The sequence below is a fragment of the Bison bison genome, unplaced genomic scaffold (genome assembly GCF_000754665.1).
Source record: "Bison bison bison isolate TAMUID 2011002044 unplaced genomic scaffold, Bison_UMD1.0 scf7180017864378, whole genome shotgun sequence".
NCBI lineage: Eukaryota > Metazoa > Chordata > Mammalia > Artiodactyla > Bovidae > Bison > Bison bison.
In genome coordinates, this window is record NW_011494950.1 from 2,062,023 (window position 1) to 2,086,646 (window position 24,624).

General features: G+C 38.5%; 1 protein-coding gene across 1 annotated transcript in view; it reads left to right on the plus strand.

Moving 5' to 3' along the window:
• The window catches only part of ARL15 (ADP-ribosylation factor-like 15), a 473,050-nt gene that overhangs the window by 167,103 nt on the left and 281,323 nt on the right, over positions 1–24,624 (plus strand). The window contains exons 2-3 of the mRNA XM_010857165.1: positions 3,176–3,320; positions 20,965–21,024. Of these exons, the coding sequence (XP_010855467.1) occupies positions 3,176–3,320; positions 20,965–21,024 (205 nt within the window). The remainder of the gene's footprint in view (positions 1–3,175; positions 3,321–20,964; positions 21,025–24,624) is intronic.

Here is a 24,624-nt window from a genome sequence, read left to right on the forward strand (position 1 = left end):
GGGGAATTTCAGTAGAGGAGCTGAGCACAAATGGGGGTGTTCAGAGCAGGAATAGGGTCTCTCCCCTCTGTTCCCAAAAAGATCAAAGCAACCCAGTAAGAGAGACTAGTGGTGTTATCTGTCATAGCTGAACTTGGCAGAGCTCTTCTTAGCGCATGGCTGCTGGCCAGTCTTTGAGGGAATGCATACATACATATATCTGTCTCTCAGGAAAACTCTCATCATGAGTCCAGGGGACTTCTTTCTTTTATGGGTAAGAAGAAGTTTGCAAAAAGTCTGACATTATCAGCCAACCTTCCTACGAATCTGCGATGTGATGTACTGGCATCTAGGATACTTTTTGTAGTTCTAGTCATTAATCTTGTAGGAGAGATGAAATTGAGCTCAAATAAGCCCAGAGAAAATTTACTAATCTGGTTGAGGAGTGGGAGGGGTTTGCTATATGAAGGCAGACGGAAATAATTAGGACTTCTCAGACTTGAAAAGACTGAGAAGAAATATGATTAGAGTTTAATAAATCCATGAAGAACATGGGTTAGATGATCATAGAATTTACCAGAAGTAGGCAGAGCTTCTTAAAAAACAAGGAAAAGTGAATTTAGGACAAAAAGAAGTCTATCATACCAAGAAAGTAGGTCCTGCACGTCAAAATCACTCTTTTAGGAACTGGACTAAAACTTCTGGCATTGGAGAGAAGTGAAAAAGTCTAGTATTTCTCAATGTTAAGACTATTTTCTTGAAGTATGAGGTGCCCAGAGAGAATCGATCAAGCTTCCTGTTAACGTTTACATTTTCTTTTCTCCTTTCTTAGATGATATTTAAATGCCATTCAGTAGTTATTCTTTGAAAGTGGATTCTATGCTGTGGTCTCCACTAAGCACTGGGGATACTGAGATGAAGATGGACAGATATGGTTCCCACAGTCTGGTGATGGATAAGAAGCTAATTGTCTGTGTGATGAATTCACAACAAATGTGCTCTGAGAGCTTGACACAAATTGCTCACATACTCTTAGCATCAGAGCAGGCAGTGGTGAGGAAGTGGTTCTTTAACTGGAACCTGAAAGTCAGTGAAGCGTTCACCGCGCCAAAAGTTGGGGGAAAAGGGAGTGGCATGTGTTGAATGCTGTGCGATGCCAGAAGGTCAGTGTTACTGGAGGTAGAGGATTAAGATGGAGAGTTACAGAGATGAAGCTGGAGGCTTGGGTGAAGCAGATCATGGAGGGCCCTGTAGACCACCAGGATCATAATGAGAGCCGCATAAGAGAATAGAGGGGGCAATGGTGAATGTACTAGGACTCTTTGGAGGATTTTGATGTCCAAGCAGCAATGACCTGGGCTGGAGGGAGGCAGATAGATTCTAGAGCTATTTCAGAGGTTGTACAGATTGGACTTATTGACTATGAGAAGTGAGGGTGAGACATAGTCAAGCTTGATTTGTAAGAGTATGACAGCCCGTTAGACCTCATATTTCATCTGCATAAGAAGAATTAGCACAGACTTTTTATAGGTCTTTTCTCTCATGATCTCCAAGGGACCAAGAAGTCAATAGATCTGCATCTGTCTCATCTCCCTGTCTCCTCCTTCCTCTCATGCATCTTTCAGGGCCTAAACACTTTATAAACTAGGTGGCTTCTAATAAGTGGATGTCAATTAAGTAGAAAGCCCAAAAACTGCATGAATGATTTCCAGTCTCCCAAATCCTAGTCTTTTAGCTGTTGCAGAGCAAGCACTAGTTCATAGTACCCTGAGGTCATTTGACCTGAAGCAAAATTCTAGGTTGTGTCAGAAGAGGAGTTTTGTTTCATTTGCTTTTCCCCAAAGTGGAACTCCTGTTTGGTGGTTTAGGAAGGCCTAGTTGAAGTTCCAAGGGTGGTATGTGATTTTCTTTGTCCAGATTTAAGAAGTCAGTGTTTTTGTTGTTGTTGTTTTTTTTTTTACTAAAATTGACCAGTAAGGGAACCTTTTCTGTCACTTTGCTTTTTCAGCATGTTTTTTCCCAGTTTCTCATCTCATTTAGATGATAGCCTTGATGAAGCCCAGTCACCCCATTATTTGGCTTCTCTAGTGGCTCAGATGGTAAAGAATCCACCTGCAATGCAGGAAACCCCAGGTTTGATCCCTGGATTAGGAAGATCCCCTGGAGAAGGGAATGGCTGCCCACTCCACTATTCTTGCCTGGAGGATCCCATGGATAGAGCAGCCTGGCAGGCTGTAGTCGGTCACAAACAGACATGACTTTGTGACTAAGCACGCACAAAATGTTTCAAAAGTCAGGATGACAGTGATATATGTGGGAACTGGATATAATGATTTTAAAAGAATTTCTTTTGAAATAATATTAAAGCATTGTAAGACTAGTACATGGAATTTCCTTTAGACTCCACTCAGGTTCCTCCGTCATTAACATTTTACCACGATTGCTTTATTACATTCCTCACCATCTAGGTGTGGAGGTGGTGATGGAGGTAGAGATTTAGAAATGTTCTTAGCTAGTTAACTGCAGATATCAAGACCCTTCATCATTAAGCACTTTAGAATTTGTTTTCTCAGGACAGTGATATTCACTTGGTAACCGTAGTCCAATGATAAAATTCAGGAAATTTACCCTTATGCAATACTGTCATTGCAGGTTCTAATATTCAGTCTCTGTTCAGCTGTTATCTGTTGCCCAACAATATTGGTTTATGGTGTTGTTCCTCCACCTAATCCAGGATCCAGTCCAGGAGGCATTGTGATTATTACATCTCTTTAGCCTTCTTTAACCTGAAACAGTTCCTCAGCCTTCCTTTGAGGTGTTAGAAGCAGGCAGGCTAATTGTCCTGCGGAATGCTCCTCACGGTGGTGTCCGACCTCCTGGTGCTTGGATGCTGGTGGTGCGTTTTTGACGGGAAAATTGTGCGATGACGGGAAAATTGTGCGATGACGTGGTGCCCCTTGCAGTGCCCGCATCACAGCAGGAGGGGGTCTGCAAGTCCTTGTGGGTCTCATTCCTGGGATATTAATTTTGATTGCTCAGTCAAGGCGATATCCTCGGGCCTCTCACCGTCAAGTCCCCTTTCCACCTTAGAATGAACAGGTTATTTGGTTACTTCTCAATATGTGATCATTTAAAATGTGACTATGCTTTGCCTCTACAGTCTTATTAAAGAGCCATATTTCCCCTCTCTTGGCAGTGTTTTAGAGCACTCTGCTGCAAGGGTCCACCGCCTGCACGCCCAGAGTATGACCTGGTCTGCATAGGCCTCACGGGCTCTGGCAAGACAAGCCTGCTGTCCAAGCTCTGCAGTGAAAGCCCTGACAGCGTTGTGTCAACAACAGGTGGGTACTGCACCAGGGTCCTCGTCCTTTTCTTCCTCTCCCCTGAGATGCTCTCTTTTGCTTCCTGTGCTTTGGTGGGATCCCCTCATTTCACTGAGATGGTTCAGTGAGTTTATTATTTATTTTCAGTTACTCTTATTTTTCAAACTATATTTAAAGGAGGCTTTAATAGCATCAAATTGTACCTTCCATCCCTCTAGTTGGTCATTTCAGTGCCACTGAATAAATCAAGCCAGGAGAATCTTGATAGAAAATAACTCTGCAGCCTAGACTCCTAGTACTGTGACAGATGGGTTCATCTCAGACCCATTGAGTGTCCTTCTCCCTTGAGGTGTCACCCTAACCTGCTTGTGTTGGTCACATACTCCCTACACAGTACAAGTGATAATCTCAGTCTTCTTCCTTGGAAGATGGTGGGCACAGGGACCATCAGTCAGGCTTACCATGTTCACTGAGGTGGCCTAGAAAAGTCAGTCTAGGCAGTGGTTCTCAGTCAGGGCACATTTTGCTCCTGAGGGGACATTTGGTAATGTCTGGAGACATTTTGATTCTTATAACTGGGGGAAGGTGCGGCTGACTTCTTTTGTGTAGAACCCAAGGATACTGTTAAATATCCTACAGTATACATGATGGGCCCCCACCAGAAGGAATTATCCAGCTCAAAGTGCTACCAAGAGCTTTTGTCACTCCCCCAATACTTCCTCTTTTTCACCTGAAAATGAAAGGAAAGACAGGTGTTAATTAAAGGAAATTATGGAAGAATAGTTGAAGGAAATGAAAAACAGAGGTACTGTGGGAGGAGTGGGCTGAGACATTGTCTGCAAAACTTAAAAGATTTTTCATGCAGACAGCTTACTTTGAGCACCTACCTTGGAGAAGGAAATGGCAACCCACTCCAGTTTTCTTCCCCGGGAGATCCCATGGAAAGAGGGGCCTGGCAGGCTACAGTTCATGTGGTTACAAAAGAGTCAGACATGACTTAGCCACTGACACAAGCTCAAGCAAGCACCATGTGCTAGATCCAGGGTTAGAAACTGGGGATAACTCTAGTTAACATTCCAGAGAGTCAGTCTACTGGCCACATAGACATTAAGCTTGTGTCTAGAAATATACAAAGGAGGAGGAGTGATCAGTTTTGCTTGGACTGGTGGGAGGAAAGGATGATGCATGGCTTGTCCAAGCGGTAAGAATAAGTGAGTGAGGTAGAAGAAGAAAGAAGATTTGGGGGACAGAGGGGAAGTCTGTGTAAAGGCAGAGAGGCCTGAAACAGGTTGCTACTTCCTGGGAACCACATTTCCATGTGGCTGCAATGCATGGTTTGTAGAATGTCAGGAGTCACAAGAGATAGGCAGTGGCCAAATCTTGGCAAACCATTTATACTGTGCTCAGGAATTTAACTCTTAGCCATTAAGTAAGGCAGTGGTGGGAGGGAGAAAGGGAGACATCAGATAGGATATATCTCATCTTCTGCTGCCCACTTCTCCCTCTGCCCTCATCTTTCCCAGCATCAGGGTCAATGAGTTAGCTGTTTACATCAGGTGGCCAAAATGTTGGAGCTTCAGGTTTATCATCAGTCCTTCCAGTGAATATTCAAGGTTGATTTCCTTTAGGATTGACTTGTTTGATCACATTGCAGTCCAAGGGACGCCTCATGAGTCTTCTCCAGCACCACAGTTTGAATGCATCAATTCTTCAGCACTCAGTCTTCTTCATGGGCCAATGCTCACATCCATACATGACTACTAGAAAAACCATAACTTTGACTATAGGGACTTTTGTCAGCAAAGTGATGTCTGTGCTTTTTAATACATTGACTAGGTTTGTCATAGCTTTCCTTCCAAGGAGCAAGCGTCTTTTAATTTCATGACTGCAGTCACCATTCGCAGTGATTTTGGAGCCCAAGAAAATAAAATCTGTCATTGTTTCCACTTTTTTCCCTTCTGTTTGCCATGAAGTGATGGGATTGAATGCCATGATCTTCATTTTTTGAATGCTGAGTTTTAAGCCACTTTTTTTACTCTCCTCTTTCACCCTTTCTGCCATTAAAGCAGTATCATCTGCATATCTGAAGTTGCTGATATTTCTCTCGGCAGTCTTGATTCCAGCTTGTGATTCGTCCAGCTTGGCATTTTGCATGATGTACTCTGCATATAAGTTAAATAAGCAGGGTGACAATTCAGCCTTGTCCTACTCCTTTCCCAGGGGAGTGACCTATAGAACAACTTCAATTCACCTAATATATGAGTAACACCTAATATTTTAATGTATCAAGGTGAGGGTGTAGAGAAAGGGATAGAAAAAAATAATTGAAGAAATGGTGAATGAAATGTTACCAGTCTTGAAGATAATAACAAATCCAAGACATTCATCGAACCACAAGCACAAGAGATAGTACACCAAGTCATGTCTTCATGAAATTACTAAAGCCAGTGATAGTTTGTGATAGTTAATTTTATGTGTCAACTTGCCTGGGCCACAGTGCTCAGATATGTAGTCAAACGTTCTGGATATTTCTGTGAGTGTGTTTGTTTATGTATATGTGTATATATATAATGAGATTAATATATAAATCAGCAGACTTTGAGTAAAGTTCTTTATATAATGCAGTTTGTCTCATCTAATCAGTTGAAGACTTGAATAGATCAAAAGACTGACTTCCCCAGAGCAAGAAGGAAGTCTGTGCTGGCCTTGGGACTTAAACTGCAGCATCAACTCTTTCCGTAGTCTCTAGTCTGCTGACCCACCTTGCAGATTTTGGACTTGACAGCCTCCATGATGTTATGAGTCAATTCCTATAAACATTTTTCTGTGTGTAGACACACATCCGGTTGGTTCTGTTTCTTTGGAGAATGCTGAGTAATACAAAAAGGAAATCTTAACAACAGAGAAAAAAATCACACAGAAACAAACATAAGAGTGACATCACATTTCTGACTGGAGCCAATGCCAGGGGGAAGGCAGTGGAGTGCATCTTTAAACTCCAAGGGGGGACTATCAGCCAGGGGAAGGCAGTGGAGTGCATCTTTAAACTCCAAAGGGGGGGAAACTATCAGCCTACGTCCAGCAGAAATGTCTTTCAAAAAGAAAGTAAAAATAAAGACTTTTTCAGATGCAAAAGTAGTGAAAGTATTTATTGCTAGCAGACCTACATTATAAGACCAACATTGTAGGAAAATGCTAAAGGAAGCTCCTCAAGCAGAAGAAAGTAATTCCAGATGGAAACCTGGATCTGTACAAAGCAAAGTAGCAGAAATTGTAATTACTGGGTAATTGTATAAGATTTAGTTCTTATTCAAATCTCTTTATAAGATTAATTGTATAAATAAAAACAGTAGCAATATATTGGGGGGTTTATAACATATAAATGTAAAATGCATGAGAACAATAGCGTAAAAGTCATGGGGGGAAACGGGAAGTATTCTACTGTTAGGTTCTTACATATGAAGTAGTTTAATAACACTTGAAGGCAGGAGAAGGGGACTACAGAGGATGAGATGGTTGGATGGCCTCACCGACTCAATGGACATGGGTTTGGGTGGACTCCGGGAGTTGGTGATGGACAGGGAGGCGTGATGTGCTGCAATTCATGGGGTCGCAAAGAGTCGGACACGACTGAGCGACTGAACTGAACTGAACTGAAGGTAGACTATAATAAATTAAACGTATGTTATGAAGCCTAAAGCAACCACTAAAGTAACAAGCAAAATGTGAAAGCGAATAAGGCAATAAATGAGATAAGAAAGAATTACAAAAAATAGTTTTAAAAAGACAGGAAAAAGGGAAACAAGAATATATGGGACAGATAGAAAACAAATAGCAAGGTGATACATTCAAATCTGACCATCAGTCATCAAATTAAATGCAGAAGGTTTAGATTCTTCAATGAAGAGACTGAAAACGATATGATTAGATTAAAAGCAAGACCCAAGTAGGTTAAATGTAAGAAGATGGAAAAAGATATACCATGCTGCTGCTGCTAAGTTGCTTCAGTTGTGTTCGACTCTGTGCGACCCCATAGATGGAAGCCCACCAGGCTCCCCCATCCCTGGGATTCTCCAGGCAAGAACACTGGAGTGGGTTGCCATTTCCTTCTCCAATGCATGAAAGTGAAAAGTGAAAGGGAAGTTGCTCAGTCGTGTCCAACTCTTAGTGACCTCATGGACTGCAGCCTACCAGGCTCCTCCATCCATGGGATTTTCCAGGCAAGAGTACTGGAGTGGGGTGCCATTGCCTTCTCCGATATATCATGCTACTAGGGATCAAAAGAAAGTTGGTGTGGCTGTATTATATCAGACAAGTTAGACTTTAGAGCAAAGAGTAATTCTGGGAATAAAGAAATTCATTTCATAATGATGAAGGGGGTCTGAATCAGAGGACATAATGATGCTAAAACATTTATGTATGTAATAATGGCTTCAAAATACACATAGCAAAAACTGACAAAACCCACAATTACAAAGATTTCAATACTTTAAATTATTGATAGAACACATATGAAGAAAATCAGCTAACAGGTAATAGACTTGAACAACAACAACCTTGACCTGATTAATATTTATAGAACCCTCTACCCAAGAGCAACAGAGAATCGTCTTCTCAAATAAGACCATATTTGAGGGCATGAAACAAGTTTCAGTAAATTAAAAAGGATTAAAATACGTTGTCAGATCACAGTGGAATTGAATTAGAAACCAATAACAAGATCATCTCTGGAAAAGTCTCCAAATATTAGGAAGCTGCTGCTGCTGCTAAGTCGCTTCAGCCGTGTCCGACTCTGTGCGACCCCATAGACAGCAGCCCACCAGGCTCCTCCATCCCTGGGATTCTCCAGGCAAGAACACTGGAGTGGGTTGCCATTTCCTTCTCCAATTAGGAAACTGAACTACTTCTATATATCAATGGATCAAATAAGAAATCAAAAGAGAAACTGTAAAGTATTTTACACAGAATGGAAATATAACACATCAAAATTTATGAGATGTCTGTAAGCATGGACACTGGGGGCATTTCATAGCTTTAAACCCCTGAATCAGGAAAAGAAGGCCCTTAAATCAGTGACCTCAGCCTCCACCTTAAGGAATGAGAAGAACTGACTAAACCCAAAGTAAGCAACAGAAAGGAAATAATAAGGATCAAAGTGAAAATCAGTGGAATAGAAAAACAATAGAGAAAACTCATTAGATCAAAAGCTGGTTCTTTGAGAAGATCAATAAAATTTATAATAACTCTAGCCAAGCTGATGAGGAAAAAAAAGATGGCACTAATTATAACATCAGAAATGAGAGAGGTTACATCAAGGTAGATTCTATAAATATTAAAAGGATAATAGAATATTATGAACAGGAGACGTCCCTGGCAACTCAGTGGTAATGAATCCGTCTGCCAATGCAGGAGACACGGGTTTGATCCCTGGTCCGAGAAGATCCCACATGCCACAAAACAACTACCTGCTGAGCCAGCGCTCTAGAACTACTGAAAACCTGTGTGCCTAAAGCCTATGCACCGCAACAGAGAGTAACCCCCACTCTCTGGAGAATGCCCACGTGCAGCAGTGAAGACCCAGCACCGTCCAAAAGAAAAAAATATATGTATATATCTCTTTTTAAAAAAAGGATATTATGAACAACTTTATGCCAGTAAATTTGACAACATAAATGGACAAATTCCTTGAAAGATAAATCATCAAAATTCATTCAAGAATAAATAGAACACCCAGATCTGTAGTTAGTAAAGAAATTGAAATTATAGTTTTTTTTTAAAAAACTAGTTGGTTTCACTGGTAAATTTTCTTGAACATTTGAAAGAGGAACTAATGCCAGTGCTACATAACATCTTTCAGAAAATTGAAGAAGAGGGAAAACTTTCAAATTCCTTGTATAAGACCAGCAAGTTTAATGTTAAAACCAGACAACAATATTACAAGAAATGTAACATACCATATTCCTCATGAAGACAGATGCCAGAAATATAAACAAAAATCTAGCAAATAAAATCTAACAGTAGTATATTAATAGGTATTATCCTTTAATATTATCATGACCAAGTAACATTTGTCCCAGGAATACAGGACTGGTTTCACATTCAAAAATAAATAAATTTAACTTACATTATCAGTAAGCTGATATTGATCATCTCAAGAGATACAAAAACATTGATTTCTGATAAGAAAAAAAGAAACTCTCAGCAAAGTTGGAACAGAAAGGAATTTTCTCAACTCTTAATGGCCATTTATAAAAATCTCTAGCTATTGTTATACTTAATGATGAAATACAAAACTTATTCCCAGTCAGATAAAGAATAAGACATGGATGTCTGTTATTACCACTTCCATTCAGCATTGTAGTGGCGATTCTAGGCAGTGCATCAGGCAAGAAAAAAGAAAGGGCTTCCAGATTGGCAAGGGATAAGTAGAACTTTGTATGTTTGCTGTGTTTTCTATGTATAAAATTTGATGAAATCTGCAATTTTACACCAATAAATTAAGAGATGGCTAATGTGAATTTAGAGTTGATAATTTTGGAGATGTGAAAATTTGAAGGATAACTTCAATCATTAGTTTTGGAAAATATTGTCTTTAAGACTAGAAGCAGACAGAATGGTGGACAAATGTTAGCCAAATATTGAATTCATTCAGATGGATAAACAAATTCCCTAAAAGTTAGTATATGGAAATCCAAAGGTCCACATATAAACAAATGTCACAACTTCAAGTGGGACATTATTAAGAGGTGAGAGACGATACCACTCTAATGGCAGAAAGTGAAGATGAACTGTAGAGCTGTTTAATGAGGGTGAAAGAGGAGAGTGAAAAAACTGGCTTAAAACTCAACGTTCAAAAAACTAAATTCATGGCATCTGGTCCCATTATTTCATGGCAAATAGATGGGGGAGAAGTAGAAACAGTGGCAGATTTTATTTGGGGGGAGTACAAAATCACTGTTGGAAGGTTACTGCAGCCACAAAATATAAAGGACGCTTGCTCCTTGGAAGAAAATCTATGACAAACCTAGACAGCATGTTAAAAAAGAGACATCACTTTGCTGACAAAGATCCATATAGTCAAAGCGGAGGTTTTTCTAGTGGTCATGTACAGATGTGAGAGTTGAACCATAAAGAAGGCTGAGCACCGAAGAATTGATGCTTTTGAACTGTGATGCTGGAGAAGACTTTTGAGAGTCCCTTGGACTGCAAGGAGATCAAACCAGTCTATCCTAAAGGAATTCAACCCTGAATATTCATTGGAAGGACTGATGTTGAAGCTCCATTACATTGGTCACCTGATATGAAGAACCGATTCACTGGAAAAGACTCTGATGTTGGGAAAGATTGAAGCAGGGGGACAAGGGGGAGACAGGATGAGATGGCAGGATGGCATCACCAGCTCAATGGATATGAGTTTGAGCAAACTGCAGAAGATAGTGAAGGACAGGGAAGCCTGGTGTGCTGCAGTTCATAGGGCCGCAAGGAGTCGGACACGACTTAGCAACCGAACAACAACGACAGGTGGTAAAGTGGTAAAGCATAGAGACACAGCTTGTGCTAGGTAACACTGACACGGGAAGAAAGAGCTCTGTTTGCTGGTACAAAGAGGACGGAGAAGCACGTAAGAGAATGTTGGAGCCCAGAGAAGACTTTTCTTGACAAAGGTGAGGCTCCCTGGATTTAGTGGGAGGGCCTTGTAATGGTTAAGGGAGAGCAGAGTTGGGTATGAGTGTGAGGTGAGGATGTAGAAGAGAAGGGGTAGATGCTTGTTGGTTGAGTCTGTGTGTTTATTGTAGCTAATGAAGGTGGGCAAGATTTTGGAGAAACTAGTGGTGACAGAGGAAGGAGGGGTGGAGGCAGAGGAGCATAAGAATGATTTCAGTTATCAGTGGACCCACAGAACCCCAGTCCAGATAGACGTTGCTGCTGTGCTCAAACTCAACTTCCAGTCCCTGTTGTTGTATATGTATGCAGTGGAAGAAGAACGAAGGAGGTAGAAGAAAGGTCCTGTAATAAATGACAGAACCCAGTGGTGGAGGTCAGAAGGCCACACGTCCATGTGAACACTCGATGTGGAGATGGGGAAACAGTCACAGGAGGCCTATGGAGAATAATGTACACAGTGAGGGAGCAAGAGACCTAACTAGATGAAAATTTTGAAAGACTGGAAAGCTAAAATTCAGAGGAAAAATATAAGTGAAAGCACTGCTATTGAGAGTTTATGACTGTCCCATTTAGAGAATTCAGTCACATTCTCAAATAGTACTGAGAATCTAAATGATAAATTAAGCTAAGTTCACAAAGAGAAATTCATAAAAAGAATTAATGGGAAACAGAAAGGTACAGCTTTATCAGAAGTCAATTTTACTAGAAAAGAAATGAAATGTTCAGTTCAGTTCAGTCGCTCCGTCGTGTCCAACTCTGCGACCCCATGAATCGCAGCACGCCAGGCCTCCCTGTCTATCACCAACTCCCGGAGTTCACTGAGACTCACGTCCATCGAGTCAGTGATGCCATCCAGCCATCTCATCCTCTGTCGTCCCCTTCTCCTCCTGCCCCCGATCCCTCCCACCATCAGAGTCTTTTCCAGTGAGTCAACTCTTGGCATGATGTGGCCAAAGTACTGGAGTTTCAGCTTTAGCATCATTCCTTCCAAAGAACTCCCAGGGCTGATCTCCTTTAAAATGTTAATTTATAGCTAAATTTACCAAAGTTTTCATTAAATTTTGTCCCAGTGCTATGAAGATTGTGGTTACCTTTGTATGCGCATGAATTACTGGTGACATTGTGATTGGTGTTGCCTACCCCTCTTTTTTTGGAAAGCAGTTATTCATATAAATTAAAGATTACCAAAATATTTACATCCCTTGGCCTAGTAATAGTGTCAACTGAGAATTTATGGTAAGCATGTAATTTCAGAGAAACTACATGAACAAATGATTGCAACATTTTGTATAACTGAAACTTTAAAGTAATTTAAATGTTCTGTATCAAAGGAGTCTGTTAATTAAATTGTGGTACATCGATTGAAATGATCATATATTGAGAAATATATACAGCCTTCTGTAGAAGAAAATTAAATTTACATTTTGAAAATTAAACCTTGCAAAACTGCTTTTAAATTGAAAATGGGAAAAAAATGTAAAAAATAACAATAGGCTTTGTTGGTATGGTCGAATTATGTGTGAAATTTTATTCTACTAAATTATTTCTCTATTTTATAGTGTTTCGATTCTATCAAGCCAATTAAAAATGAAATATTTGTTGGGAGAGTTTGGAACAGTTGAAAAGATAAATTGAGAATTAGTTTCTTAAAATGAAAACACATCACAAGAAGGATATGTCTATTTAATTCAGCAAGGCAAGAATCCCTGCCTTTTCTTCATAAGTCAAGGGAATCCAAACTGTGCTGGATTGTTAACTTCAGCAGTCTTTTACTTTGACATAATTTTTAAAAGATACTTAAATTGTCAAAACTCAAAGGACCAAGAAATCCTGCAAAAAGCAGGTCCTGCTGATATAGGGGAAAAAATTGAGTAGCTTGCACATTGGTCTAGAAACAAAAGTGAACTTTGTCCAGAGTGGATTCCTAGACTGTATCACAGCACGAAGCATTTGTTGATGAAAGGGGCTGTTAACCTGTAGATTACACAGTATTCACTTTTTTTTTTAAACCAGAGGAGTGGAGTCTATAGGTTTAGGATAATATATTGTTGTAACACAGAGAACAATCTAGAGAAAATGGAACACTTGGAATTGAAAAAGGTTGAAAAATCTCTTCTAGGGATGTATATTGCTGCACTTGAAAGTTTGTAAAGTGTTATGTCATTCAGCTAAAATACAAAATAATTATAATTTGAAAGAAATATAGAAAGTTTATGAAAATTTGAAGATTTTAATAACTTTAGTATTTTGTGCATACGTGTTAGGAAATAAATTAGAAAGTCAGATTTTGTATCTGCTAAAGGATTGTGTTTTATAAGTACTGATAGATTAAATTTCCTTTTATGTTGTTGAAATCATATTTAAAATTTCGCTAGACCATTGTCCAAACATCACAAAACTACCATGGCCATTAATCATGCCCTTGGTTCAAGTCAAGGCTACCAGATCTGTAGAATGTCTTTCCTTGAGCAGTTCTTTAGTGATCCAGGGATCTGAGAAGCACACACAGTATCTGTGTACAAATGTGCAGACTTGCATATGTGTTATGGGAGGTGGGGGAAGGGTGGAGGTTGGGCTGTAGGTCCAAGTAAAATACTTATGTGTTCCACACAATGGATAAAAATAGACTAACCTCCTTCCCAAACCTAATTTTGTTACGATTTCAGTAATGCTTTCCCTGCATAAAAATTTTCAAATCCATCTCCCTTGTATCACAGGCTTTTTTGGATTTAAGGACTCAAAGACAAAAACTGAGTCTATGCAAACAATTATTTCCCCAAAGAGTTACTAAGTCATATATTTATTAAAATTTGTGGGGTTAAATCTTAGGGGAGGTTTCAGTCTTACTAATGTAGCTTAAATAGGCCAGGAAAAAATGACTACGTAACTTAGGCTTCAGCCATCAAATTGTTTGAATGGAGTCAGGAGACCTACCCATGAGCCCTTCAGCCAAATACTGGAGGCCATTGGTGATTGACTCAGTTGTTACTGTTTTTCCCTCCTCCTTGTTTAATACAAATAGTGGAATCGAAATGTTAGAGCAGGGATTCAGAATCAATGGGAAAAAGTGGCTGGTGAGTCTAAGAGCTGTCAACTAGCACTTCTAGGACCCTGTCTTGTCCCATCCACTCACTGCCTCCTTGAGAAAAGTGCATCAGAGGAATGCTTTCGTTATTTCGAAGAAGCAACAGAGCAAGCACCCTGTCTTGACTGAGTCAGGTGAACATTCCCCCTCACCTCCTAAGGTCATGGTTTAATTAATAATATCTAATAAAAACTACTCTCTAAACTCATACTATTACTTTTATTCCATTAATAAGGCAATGTAGTACAGACCTGAGAACACAAGAATCAAAAGAGATTCCTTGTGTTGGATTATTTATAAAACAAGAGGGAAAATAAATTAGTGGGCTCATTAGGTATATGTGTATTTTTCCAATCAGCTCCACCAATCTTTAGGTTCAAAACTGTGGACAAAATAGTATAAAATACATCAGCTTGTTGGTATGTGGAGGAAGTGCTATAGGGTGGAGTTCTGGTGAACTGATGAGACCTGTCAGGTTTTAAATGCAGCACTTAGCCCTTTTGTCTAGGTCCATAACCCTTCTAGGCTTCATTTTCTTCCTGCAACAGTAGTTATTCATTAACTTAGGGATTGTCATAACAGCTAAATTAGGATATACAGTTGTCTCTTGGTATCTGAGGGGGACTGGTTCCATGACCACCCTCCCCTACAATGGATACCAAAATTTGAATATGCTCAAATCCTTTATATAAAAATACAGTATTTGTATGTAACCTACACACATCTTCCTGTATGTTTCAAATTATCTCTACATTACTGATAATACCTAATACAATGTAAATGGTGGCCTGTGTGCAGCAAATTGAAGTTTTGCTTCTTGGAATTTTCTGGAATTTTTTTTCCCCAAATATTTTTGATCTGCAGTTAGTTGAATATGTGGATGCAGAACCCTTGGAAGTGGAGGGCTGACAAATATAAACGCTTAACACAGATCTTTAAACAAATACTGAGATCCTGTTATGACCAAGCACTGGCATACAAGATACACCATACATTGTGTCTCTGTTAAGAATCCTTTCAGTCTATCGTGGGAACAGACATAAATAAATAAACTGATACGTAATTAGGAATGTGAAAGTCATGTAGAAGCACACGGATCCAAAAAAAATCAACCTATTTTAGGAACACAGAGAGAAAGCTTGCCTGACAAAGTGAAGTTCAAACACCTGAAGGGTGACTAGTTTCCCAGAGGAGCAAAGAATACACACTTACGCAGCAGTAGGTGCAAAGGCCCTGAGGTGGAGGGAGTATAGCTTGTTTTAGAAACCAAATATAAATGAGGGGGAGATGGTACAAAATAAGCTTAGAGAAGGAAAGAAGAATCGGATCTGATAGAGCTTTGTTAGATATTTTGAACTATCTCCTGAGAAGTGAGAAGCTATCAGACCCTTTTAACTAGGTGAATGGTGTGAACAGAGGTTCATTTCAGGAAAACACTTCTGCTGGTGTATGAGGATGATGGAGGAGGCTGATAACAGAGTTCCGTTAGGAGGCTTACTGGATGGTTTGATCAGAGTTGTGCTGTGAGGATGGAGAGAAGTAGGCAAGTTTGAGAACTATTAGGCAGATGAAACTGAAAGGCTTTGGTGACTGGTTGATTGAGAAGGAAAGAAATGTGGAGGACCACAAATATTAGTCTATGGAAGTCCTCAATAAATGTTTGTTTTTGATTGTGTCTTCAGTAACTCTTTCTTTTACCACTGCTTTCATAATATACCTGAGCTTGAGGCCACACATGATTTTGATTGGGAGAAAGCTTTCAGTGGTCATTTGATGACCATTAGTAATCGCAATTTTTGGTTTTACTTCTTAAAACAAACAACAACACTTTATAGCACTGAGTACTGTTTTCCTCTACAAATGAGGAATCTGAGGCACAGAGGGATTTAATAACTTGCTCAGACAGTTAGTAATGGTAGACCCAGAATTCGAACCCAGATATTCTTACTGTGGAGCCTATGCAATCCACAGGTTTTTATTCTTCACAGTGATCCTTCAAAAGAGGTGTTTTGATGAATTGACCTTTGTATCTCTACTAAATACTAATTTCCCTTCTTGACCTCATCCAATTCAGTGTAAAGGAATAAAATACAGTTGATCTGATGGTTCTTCTTGATTGCTCTTTTGGTGAACCAAAAATGTGTCCTTACATTTTAATTCTTCTTAATCCTTGCAAACAGGAGGAATAACATAGAAAAATACTGCTTCTCTTCTATGAATAGTACATTCTCTGGACTAGTTATCTAGGCTTTATCCTCTGAACATTAATTACCACAGCTATATTGTAAAAATAATAGGAAGACAGCAAAGTGGAAGACTACATATACCTTTGCAGTATAAATCTAGCCACACATGTTCTATGTGAAGAGAAAACATTTATGAGTATTCTGAAGGAACATTTATATGCCTATAAATAACATTGCTGGTTTACTTTGCTTAAAGTGAATGCTAGAGGACATTTTTGTAGTCTGTGCAAGGATTCAAGATGGGAATCGTCATATAATCTGCCTGTTAGATCAGTGAATTTCTAAAGTTGTATTTTGCGTATGGGTGTGGCAGTTTGCGAAAAAATACTACTTCCTTCTGGGTGCCTGCATATTGTCAGCTTTTAAGAATCAAAGCAGATTAAACTTTGCTAGTATGCTCCATAACTATTTCCTTTTCAAAGTTGGGGTTTGTCCCATTTCTCTGGAAAATTCACACTCGAGTTTATCCTGAACATAACCACTGATAGACTGTTTAGCACTTACATAGGGTTTTTGTTTTCAGGATTTCATAATCATTGCCTTTTAATCCATTTAACACCCCTATGAGGTAGGCAGATAAATTCAAGCATCTAAGTCTCCCGTGGGCAGATTTCAGTGGCAGCATGAGTATTGTGATTGGCACTGAGTTTCCTTAACTTCCCAGAGGCCAGACACCTGGAGAGGCTTTCCTACAGGTCAAGATACATGCCAGTGTGTCAGCCACAGGGCACTGCCTCCTACTCCTCCTGCTATTTTGCTAAGATTCAGTGACTGCATCTACCATTAACCACAATGCTATGCCCACAGTGTCTGTCTGCATGAAAGCCACTCTGAAAGAGTACGTTTTGAAAGATTCTTAGGGAGCCCAACAAACGTTTATGTTCTGTAAAGCTATGGTTTTTCCAGTAGTCATGTACGGATGTGAGAGTTGGACCATAAAGAAGGCTGAACACCACAGAATTGACGCTTTTGAACTGTGGTGCTGGAGAAGACTCTTGAGAGTCTCTTGGCCTGCACGGAGATCAAACCAGTCAATCTTAAAGGAAATGAACACTGAATATTCACTGGAAGGACTGATACTGAAGCTCTAGTACTTTGGCCACTGATGCGAAGCGCCAACTCATTAGAAAAGACCCTGATGCTGGGAGAGATTGAGGGCAAGTGGAGAAGGGGGCAACAGAGGATGAGATGGTTGGATGACATCACCAACTCAACAGACATGAGTTTGAGCATACTCTGGGAGATAGTGAAGGACCAGGAAGCCTGGCGTGCTGCAGTTCATGGGACTGCCAAGAGTCAGACTTGACTTAGTGATTGGACAACAATAACAACACAACAAATTTCAACTGTTTACACTCCAGTTGAGCATAAACTCCAACAAAGGTACTTTTCATTCAGTGATAACACTCAAGGCTCCAACTAAGTACTTAGATTAATAAATAAATGAGCACCAGAATTTCTGTCTTAGGAGTCTGTAATATATTCAGGTAGGCAAAAAATATGTGTACCTAATGATAAAATCATCAACATGGCGTCAATTGAAATATAAAGTTGGCAGTTTTATGTAGTATGCTTATTTGTACCAAGCTCTATGATAAAGATAATACACACATTATCACAGCTTTGTGACGTAGATACTATCATCCTGGTTTTCAAACAATGAAAACCAAGGCTAGTAAGTTGACCGCAGTCATAGAGCTTCTGACTCCTTGGTAGAAGGTGATGTATAGAATCTTAAAGCTCTAGGGCAATATACAACAGAGGAGTGGTAATAATAGAGTATATAATAAGGCACATATTAACTTGTTTATGTATAAAGTAAAACAAAACCATGTAAAAGAATTGTTTTTACACATGTAGTAATTTACATCTTTTTACCTTTCCCAGCACTTTTTAACTTTTCTAGTACTTGCTTCAATGAAAGTATTTGTATGTTTTTCCTTCTACCTTGTTGATAGTTTCTTGAAAGGATGACTGTGTCTTATTTATCTTGTAATTGTACATATTAAATAATCCTTAATGCCTTAAATCGATGGGGTGTTCAGGAATTACTCAATAAGCTTTAGAAATTAGTAGGGCTTTTACCCAGAGATAAACCAATTCACCCAAGTGCAGCTTATCTGTGACAAAGGAGTCAAAAATATACAGTGGAGAAAAGACAGCCTCTTCAATAAACATTACTGGGAAAACTGGACAGCTACATGTAAAAGAATGAAACTAGAACACTTCCTAATACCATATGCAAAAATAAACTCAAAATGGATTAAAGACTTAAATGAAAGGCCAGAAACGATAAAACTCTTAGGTGAAAACAGGCAGTACACTCTTTGACATGTATCACAGCAAGATCGTCTTTCACCCACCTCCTAGAGTACTGGAAATAAAAACAAAAATAAACAAATGAGACCTAATTAAACTTAAAAGCTTTTGTAAGGAAAAGCTTTTGCAAAGGAAACAACAAGATTGAAAGCCAGCCCTCAGAATGGGAGAAAATAATTGCAAATGAAACAACCAACAAAGGATTAATCTCCAGAATATATAAGCAGTTCATACAGCTCAATACCTGAAAAACAAACAGCTCTATCAGAAAACGAGCAGAAGACCTAAACAGACATTTTTTCCAAAGAAGACATACAGATGGCCATTAAACACAAGAAAAGATGCTCAACATCACTGGTTATTAGAGAAATACAAATCAAAATTACAATGAGGTATCACCTCACTCCAGTCAGCAAAAAATGTACAAACAATGAATGCTGAAGAGGGTGTGGAGAAAAGGGAATCTTCTTGCATTGTTGATGGAAAAGTGATACAGCCTCTATGGAGAACAGTATGGAAGTTCCTTAAAAAACTAGAATAAAACTACCAACAGTAGTTTTATTAAGACCCAACAGTCCCACTAATGGGCATACAGCCTGAGGAAACCATAATTTTAAAAGATACTTGTATCCCAACGTCCATTGCAGCACTGTTTATAATAGCTAGGACATGGAAGTAGCCTGGATGTCCATTGGCAGATGAATGGATAAGGAAGCTATTTCTGTGGTACATATATGTAATGGAATATTACTCTGCCATGAAAAGGAGTACATTTAAGTCAGTTCTAATGGAGTGAATGAACCTAAAACCTAGTATACAGAGTGAAGTCAGAAAAAGAAAGACAAATATCATATATTAATGCATGTATGTGGAATCTAGAAACCTGGTACTGATGAACCTATTTGCAAGACAGTAATGGAGATGCAGACATAAAAAACAGAATGGTGGACAGGGTCGGGGAAGGAGAAGGTGAGACGAATTGAAGGAGTAGCATTGAAACATATACATTACCATATGTAAAATAGATAGCCAGTGGGCATTTGCTGTATGATGCAGGGAGCTCAAACCTGGTGCCCTGTGACAACCTTGAGTAGTGGGGTGGGGTGGGAGGTGGCAGGGAGGTTCAAGAGTTGGGGGGGACATGTGTATACTTGTGCTGATTCATGTTGATATATGGCAGAAACCAACACAACATTGTAAATCAATTATCCTCCAATTAAAAATATTTTTAAAATATTTTTTAAATTATTTAAAAAATTTAAAAAAAAAGTAGTAGAGCTTTTAATTGAAAAAGAAGTACCTGTATGTGCAAAACATTTAAATGAAACTGAAGAATCGCTCCTATTTAAGATTTATACCTAGTTCTTTCCCATTATATGTTCCAGTTTCTTATGGATCATTTCAGAAATATTCAGTATATGTATTTGTGTGTGTGTGTGTATAGGTAAATGTACATTCACCTTACACCTGAATTGATTGTCTTAGATTATGATAATTAAGTCTAAATACAGAATTAATCATAGCACTATATGCAGAATATACTTTGATAATAAGTCATTTATTAAATGCATTATAAAATGCATAAATGGGTAATTATGATTGTACATCTAACAAAAATTTATGTATGAGTTTAACCATGTCCGCAAGAGAAAATACTAACAGTGCTACTGCTGCTAAGTCGCTTCAGTCGTGTCCAACTCTGTGCGACCCCATAGACAGCAGCCCACCAGGCTCCCCCGTCCCTGGGATTCTCCAGGCAAGAACACTGGAGTGGGTTGCCATTTCCTTCTCCAATGCATGAAAGTGAAAAGTGAAAGTGAAGTCGCTCAGTCATGCCTAACTCTTAGCGACCCCATGGACTGGAGCCTACCAGGCTCCTCCGTCCATGGGATTTTCCAGGCAAGAGTACTAGAGTGGGTTAAATACTATGTAATTCCAATATAAGATGGTTATAATTTAGATACTTTAGGGTTGCTAAGTTATATGTGAGGGAAGATTAACTTAGGAATTAGATGTAAAGATTATGGTTGAATATCTTCTTTGGAGTTTCTCTATACTTTCAAGTGTCTTTCTCACAACTGGTAAAATTTACAAAGACCCATTATGTATGAAGGAATGAGGCAGGATTTGGAAGAAAAGAGTTATATTTTGCTGTAGCATACAACTATATTTTGCAAAATGATAGAAGATAATACTAGATTATAATTTATCTTGAAAATTATGTGTTTCTGGTGTAAATATGAGCTATGAAAAATAGTTCTTCATCTGCCAAAAAGAGAATTTGAGAATCCTATACATTTTTAAAAGTTAAGTTGCTAATTCTTTGTTTATTGTTTTCTAATTGTAGGTTTTAGTATAAAAGCAGTGCCATTCCAGAATGCCATCTTGAATGTAAAAGAACTTGGAGGTATATCATATATTTTTTCTATGTCTGACTCTAACTTCTGCTAAGTTCATATTAATGCATTGCATATAATTAAAACATGTTGATGATGTTTTATTCTAGAAGGTGACTTATTTTTACCCTTTTTCTTGGTAATACGTTTCCTAGAAATATTTTTTCTTTATATATATTAAAGGTGGTTGAAGAGTTCTAATTGACATAAATGTATGTTTGTTTATGTAGCGCTATGCTACCAGTGCCATTTTATACTCTATACTCATTGGTTTTGCTTCTCTTATTAAATTTATTCTTGAAGTGAAAAAATGAAGAGAGTTTTAGTATAATCATGGAAAAAAGCTATACATTAGGCAAAGAACTGTATTTTAGAGTAGTTTGTATTCATATTGCAGGTTTTATTGTATTAGATCTTTTTAGAATGTGTTTGTTCTGATAATAAATCTTTGCCAATAGGTTCTTTGTTGGTCAAGCACATTTATTGGATAGGCTTTACCCCAAACTATACATCACTCAGTCTTTCATTGCACTCTCTGTCTGGGAATTTTTTGATTGTATTTTGTGTCGGTCAGGGTCTTAACCCATGTAAGTAGGTTAACAAAGAAATCAGTCAATTCAGTGAACCTGCTACGTTCTCTAATGGCATAGGAACATGATAAGTCCTCTGGAGTTCAGTATGGTATGGATGAGTGTAATGACTTAGAAGAGAGTTCTCTTCCATCTCTTTAACCACTTTGTGATATTGACCTTATTCTGTTTTTGGTTTTTTTTTTAATGCTCATTCTGTGACCTTTTATTAGATTGATGAAATTAAAACCCAGACCTATGCCATCCTAATAGTATTTTTATGCCTTCTTATTTTTATATAATGATGTATTGGCTGATCTTTCCAGGTTTACTTCTGTCAGTCTGTTTTATAGCCACTTTGACTTTTATAGTATTAATATTTAAACTATGGTTGATAAATTCTGGTTTTTCTTTGGCATTGGTTTTGTCATTTTGACTGAAAAAATGATAAACATGAATGTTTTTATAATAGAAAAATTTTCTGTGCAAAAATTTTAAGACTTTATTAAATATTTTAATATTACTTAGTGGCTTCAGAGAACATAGTATAAACATCCATGGAATCAAATTGAATGGTTTGAGAATTCTATTATTTTTAAATATTACTGATACTTAATAATATTATTATTACTAGGCTAGATGCAAAATTTTTATTAAATACCCTCCAGATGTAAGAAACTATTGATTAATTAAGATGTTTATTATTGATGTTTACTTTGATGATATAAAAATGCATCTTAACAATTTTTTAAAAGTGCAGAATTTATTATAATCTTAACTGTGACATTGAAACTCAGTACAACTCAAAAGATCAAGTTAGAGGAAAGGGGTGTATAAGGTGGGAATCCATCTGTTCCCAAGCAGAGTTTAATTTTGTTGGAAGAACGGTGTGCTGCTGCTGCTGCTAAGTTGCGTCAGTCGTGTGCGACCCCATAGATGGCAGCCCACCAGGCTCCCCCGTCTCTGGGATTCTCCAAGCAAGAATACTGGAGTGGGTTGCCATTTGAACTGTGTATGCCCTGGAAATTACTGAAATGGAAATTACAATGGAGAGGATACTATAGAGTTTGGTGGAAATACTCTAGCTGTGCCTCTTGCATGATGAAATGGAGAGATGTAGGTACACGACAGAGCTTCAGGGTTGGGATCCATACATCAGTTTCAGGCTAGTGATGTGTGGTGCTTGGCAGGTGGTGTTGAAGAGCAGATTACTCACTTAAGCACAGATTCTTCTATCCCTGAAAATTTAATAGCTGTTTTCAGGTGAGAGGCTCTCAAGGAGGCGATTTTCTGCATAGAATCTATTTGTGTATCCTCTGTTGTGTGCTCAGAAGCAAGCAGTGGAGGAAGTTCAGGGCTTGACTTTTCACTCACTAATTCCTTTACTCAACAAATTTTTTTTTGAGCACCTCCTCTACCTGGGGTAGGACTGGGCCCTAGATCAGCCAAGAATGCATGAAAAGCAGACTAACATACATAGAGAGTATAGTTTTCATAGAATTTAAGTAAATCTTACACCCCAAGAGGCTCATCCCAATATAAGATACGAGGCCTTTAGGGAAAGTTATGACCTCCTAAAATTAAATTGTTTGAGAGGAAGTTGCTTGACCCAAGAATTTCTAAGTTCAAGAGGAAAGAGTTGAGAATTTTAAAATCAATGTTATTTACCAGTAGAGAGTTTACTCAGAAGACAGGTTAATCAGAATTCAACCAGGTTGTCAATCCAGGCGAAGATTCTGAAATCAAGGAAGAAATTCAAGAAGCTAGGTGTAAAGGTAGGCAGATACTAAAAGCCCGCACTGTGCTGAAGTTTGGAATGCTCTGCTGCTTCTCCTAGGGTTAATTCAGGAGATTGGCCCAGCCCGTTTCTCCCTTCTAATTCCCTCTTCTACCCTTTTCGCATGGTTCCAAGGTTTTCAATCACTTGCTCCTAACCTCTCTTACTTTTTTTACTTCTTCAAAATAGGAAGAAGTGTGAGCTTGTGTTCCTTATCTAGTAAGAAATGGTTTCGAATAAAATAACAATGACTAATGGAGTTAAATGAAAGTCACTTTTGGTAGATCTTACTATAAATATCAAACCTTATGTTCACAAACACACTGGTGTGTGTGTGTGTGTGTGTGTGTACTACCTAATTTATATCAGAGAGAATTCTATGCTGTTATCAATTTTCTCTTTTATGAGGATATTTCTTATATCTCGCACCTAAAAATTCCTATAAATTTCATTCATAGCAATTTTCTCAAGTGATCTTTTCCTGCTGTTCATGCAGTCGTTCTAGCACAGTTATTTGTGTGTCAAGCATGATTCTAGGGACTGGGGATAAATGATATTTAAAGAGACCTGTGGTTCAGTGATAGAGACATTTGTGAAAACCAATATTTGAAATTAATTTGGAAAGTAACGAAATTAAGAGGGAAGTAAATATAAAGGATGACACAAAGAGACGATCCGGCCTGGTGGTATGATGGGTGAGTCCTGTTTACACTATGTTGAGAATGACCTGTTCTCCTCATCTTACCTGTCCCACTCATCAGGCTGTACTGATTACTCTAGAACTCTACAATTTCTTCTATTTTCTCTCCGCACACATTCTCACTTAATCTTTGCAACTTCATGCCTAGAGAGTAGATGCTGTTATTATCTGACAGATAGTGAGACACAGGGCAAGTGGTTTGCTCAAAGTTATTTGGAGAAGGATTTCTGGGAGTCGATCTGAGCCCTTGTGCTTAACCACGGTACCCTGTACATGAAGCATTTTACCCAGTGCGTGGCACAAGAGAAGTCCTCCCAGGTATTGTCTGCTGCTGTTCTTACCACTATTATATGAACAATTTAAAGCTTTCACATGTTGGTATTATTTTCATTAACACTGTATTGATTACACATGAACACTCTGCTCAAAACTGTAGGATGTTATCCCTAATCATTGCAGCTGCTTTTAGTATTCATTTTCTGTCTTACTCTCTTTATTTAGAGGTTAAGTCAACTCTTCCTCCATTTTAATTGTGACTCTAGTGCTGTAGTCATGCTTTCCTCTT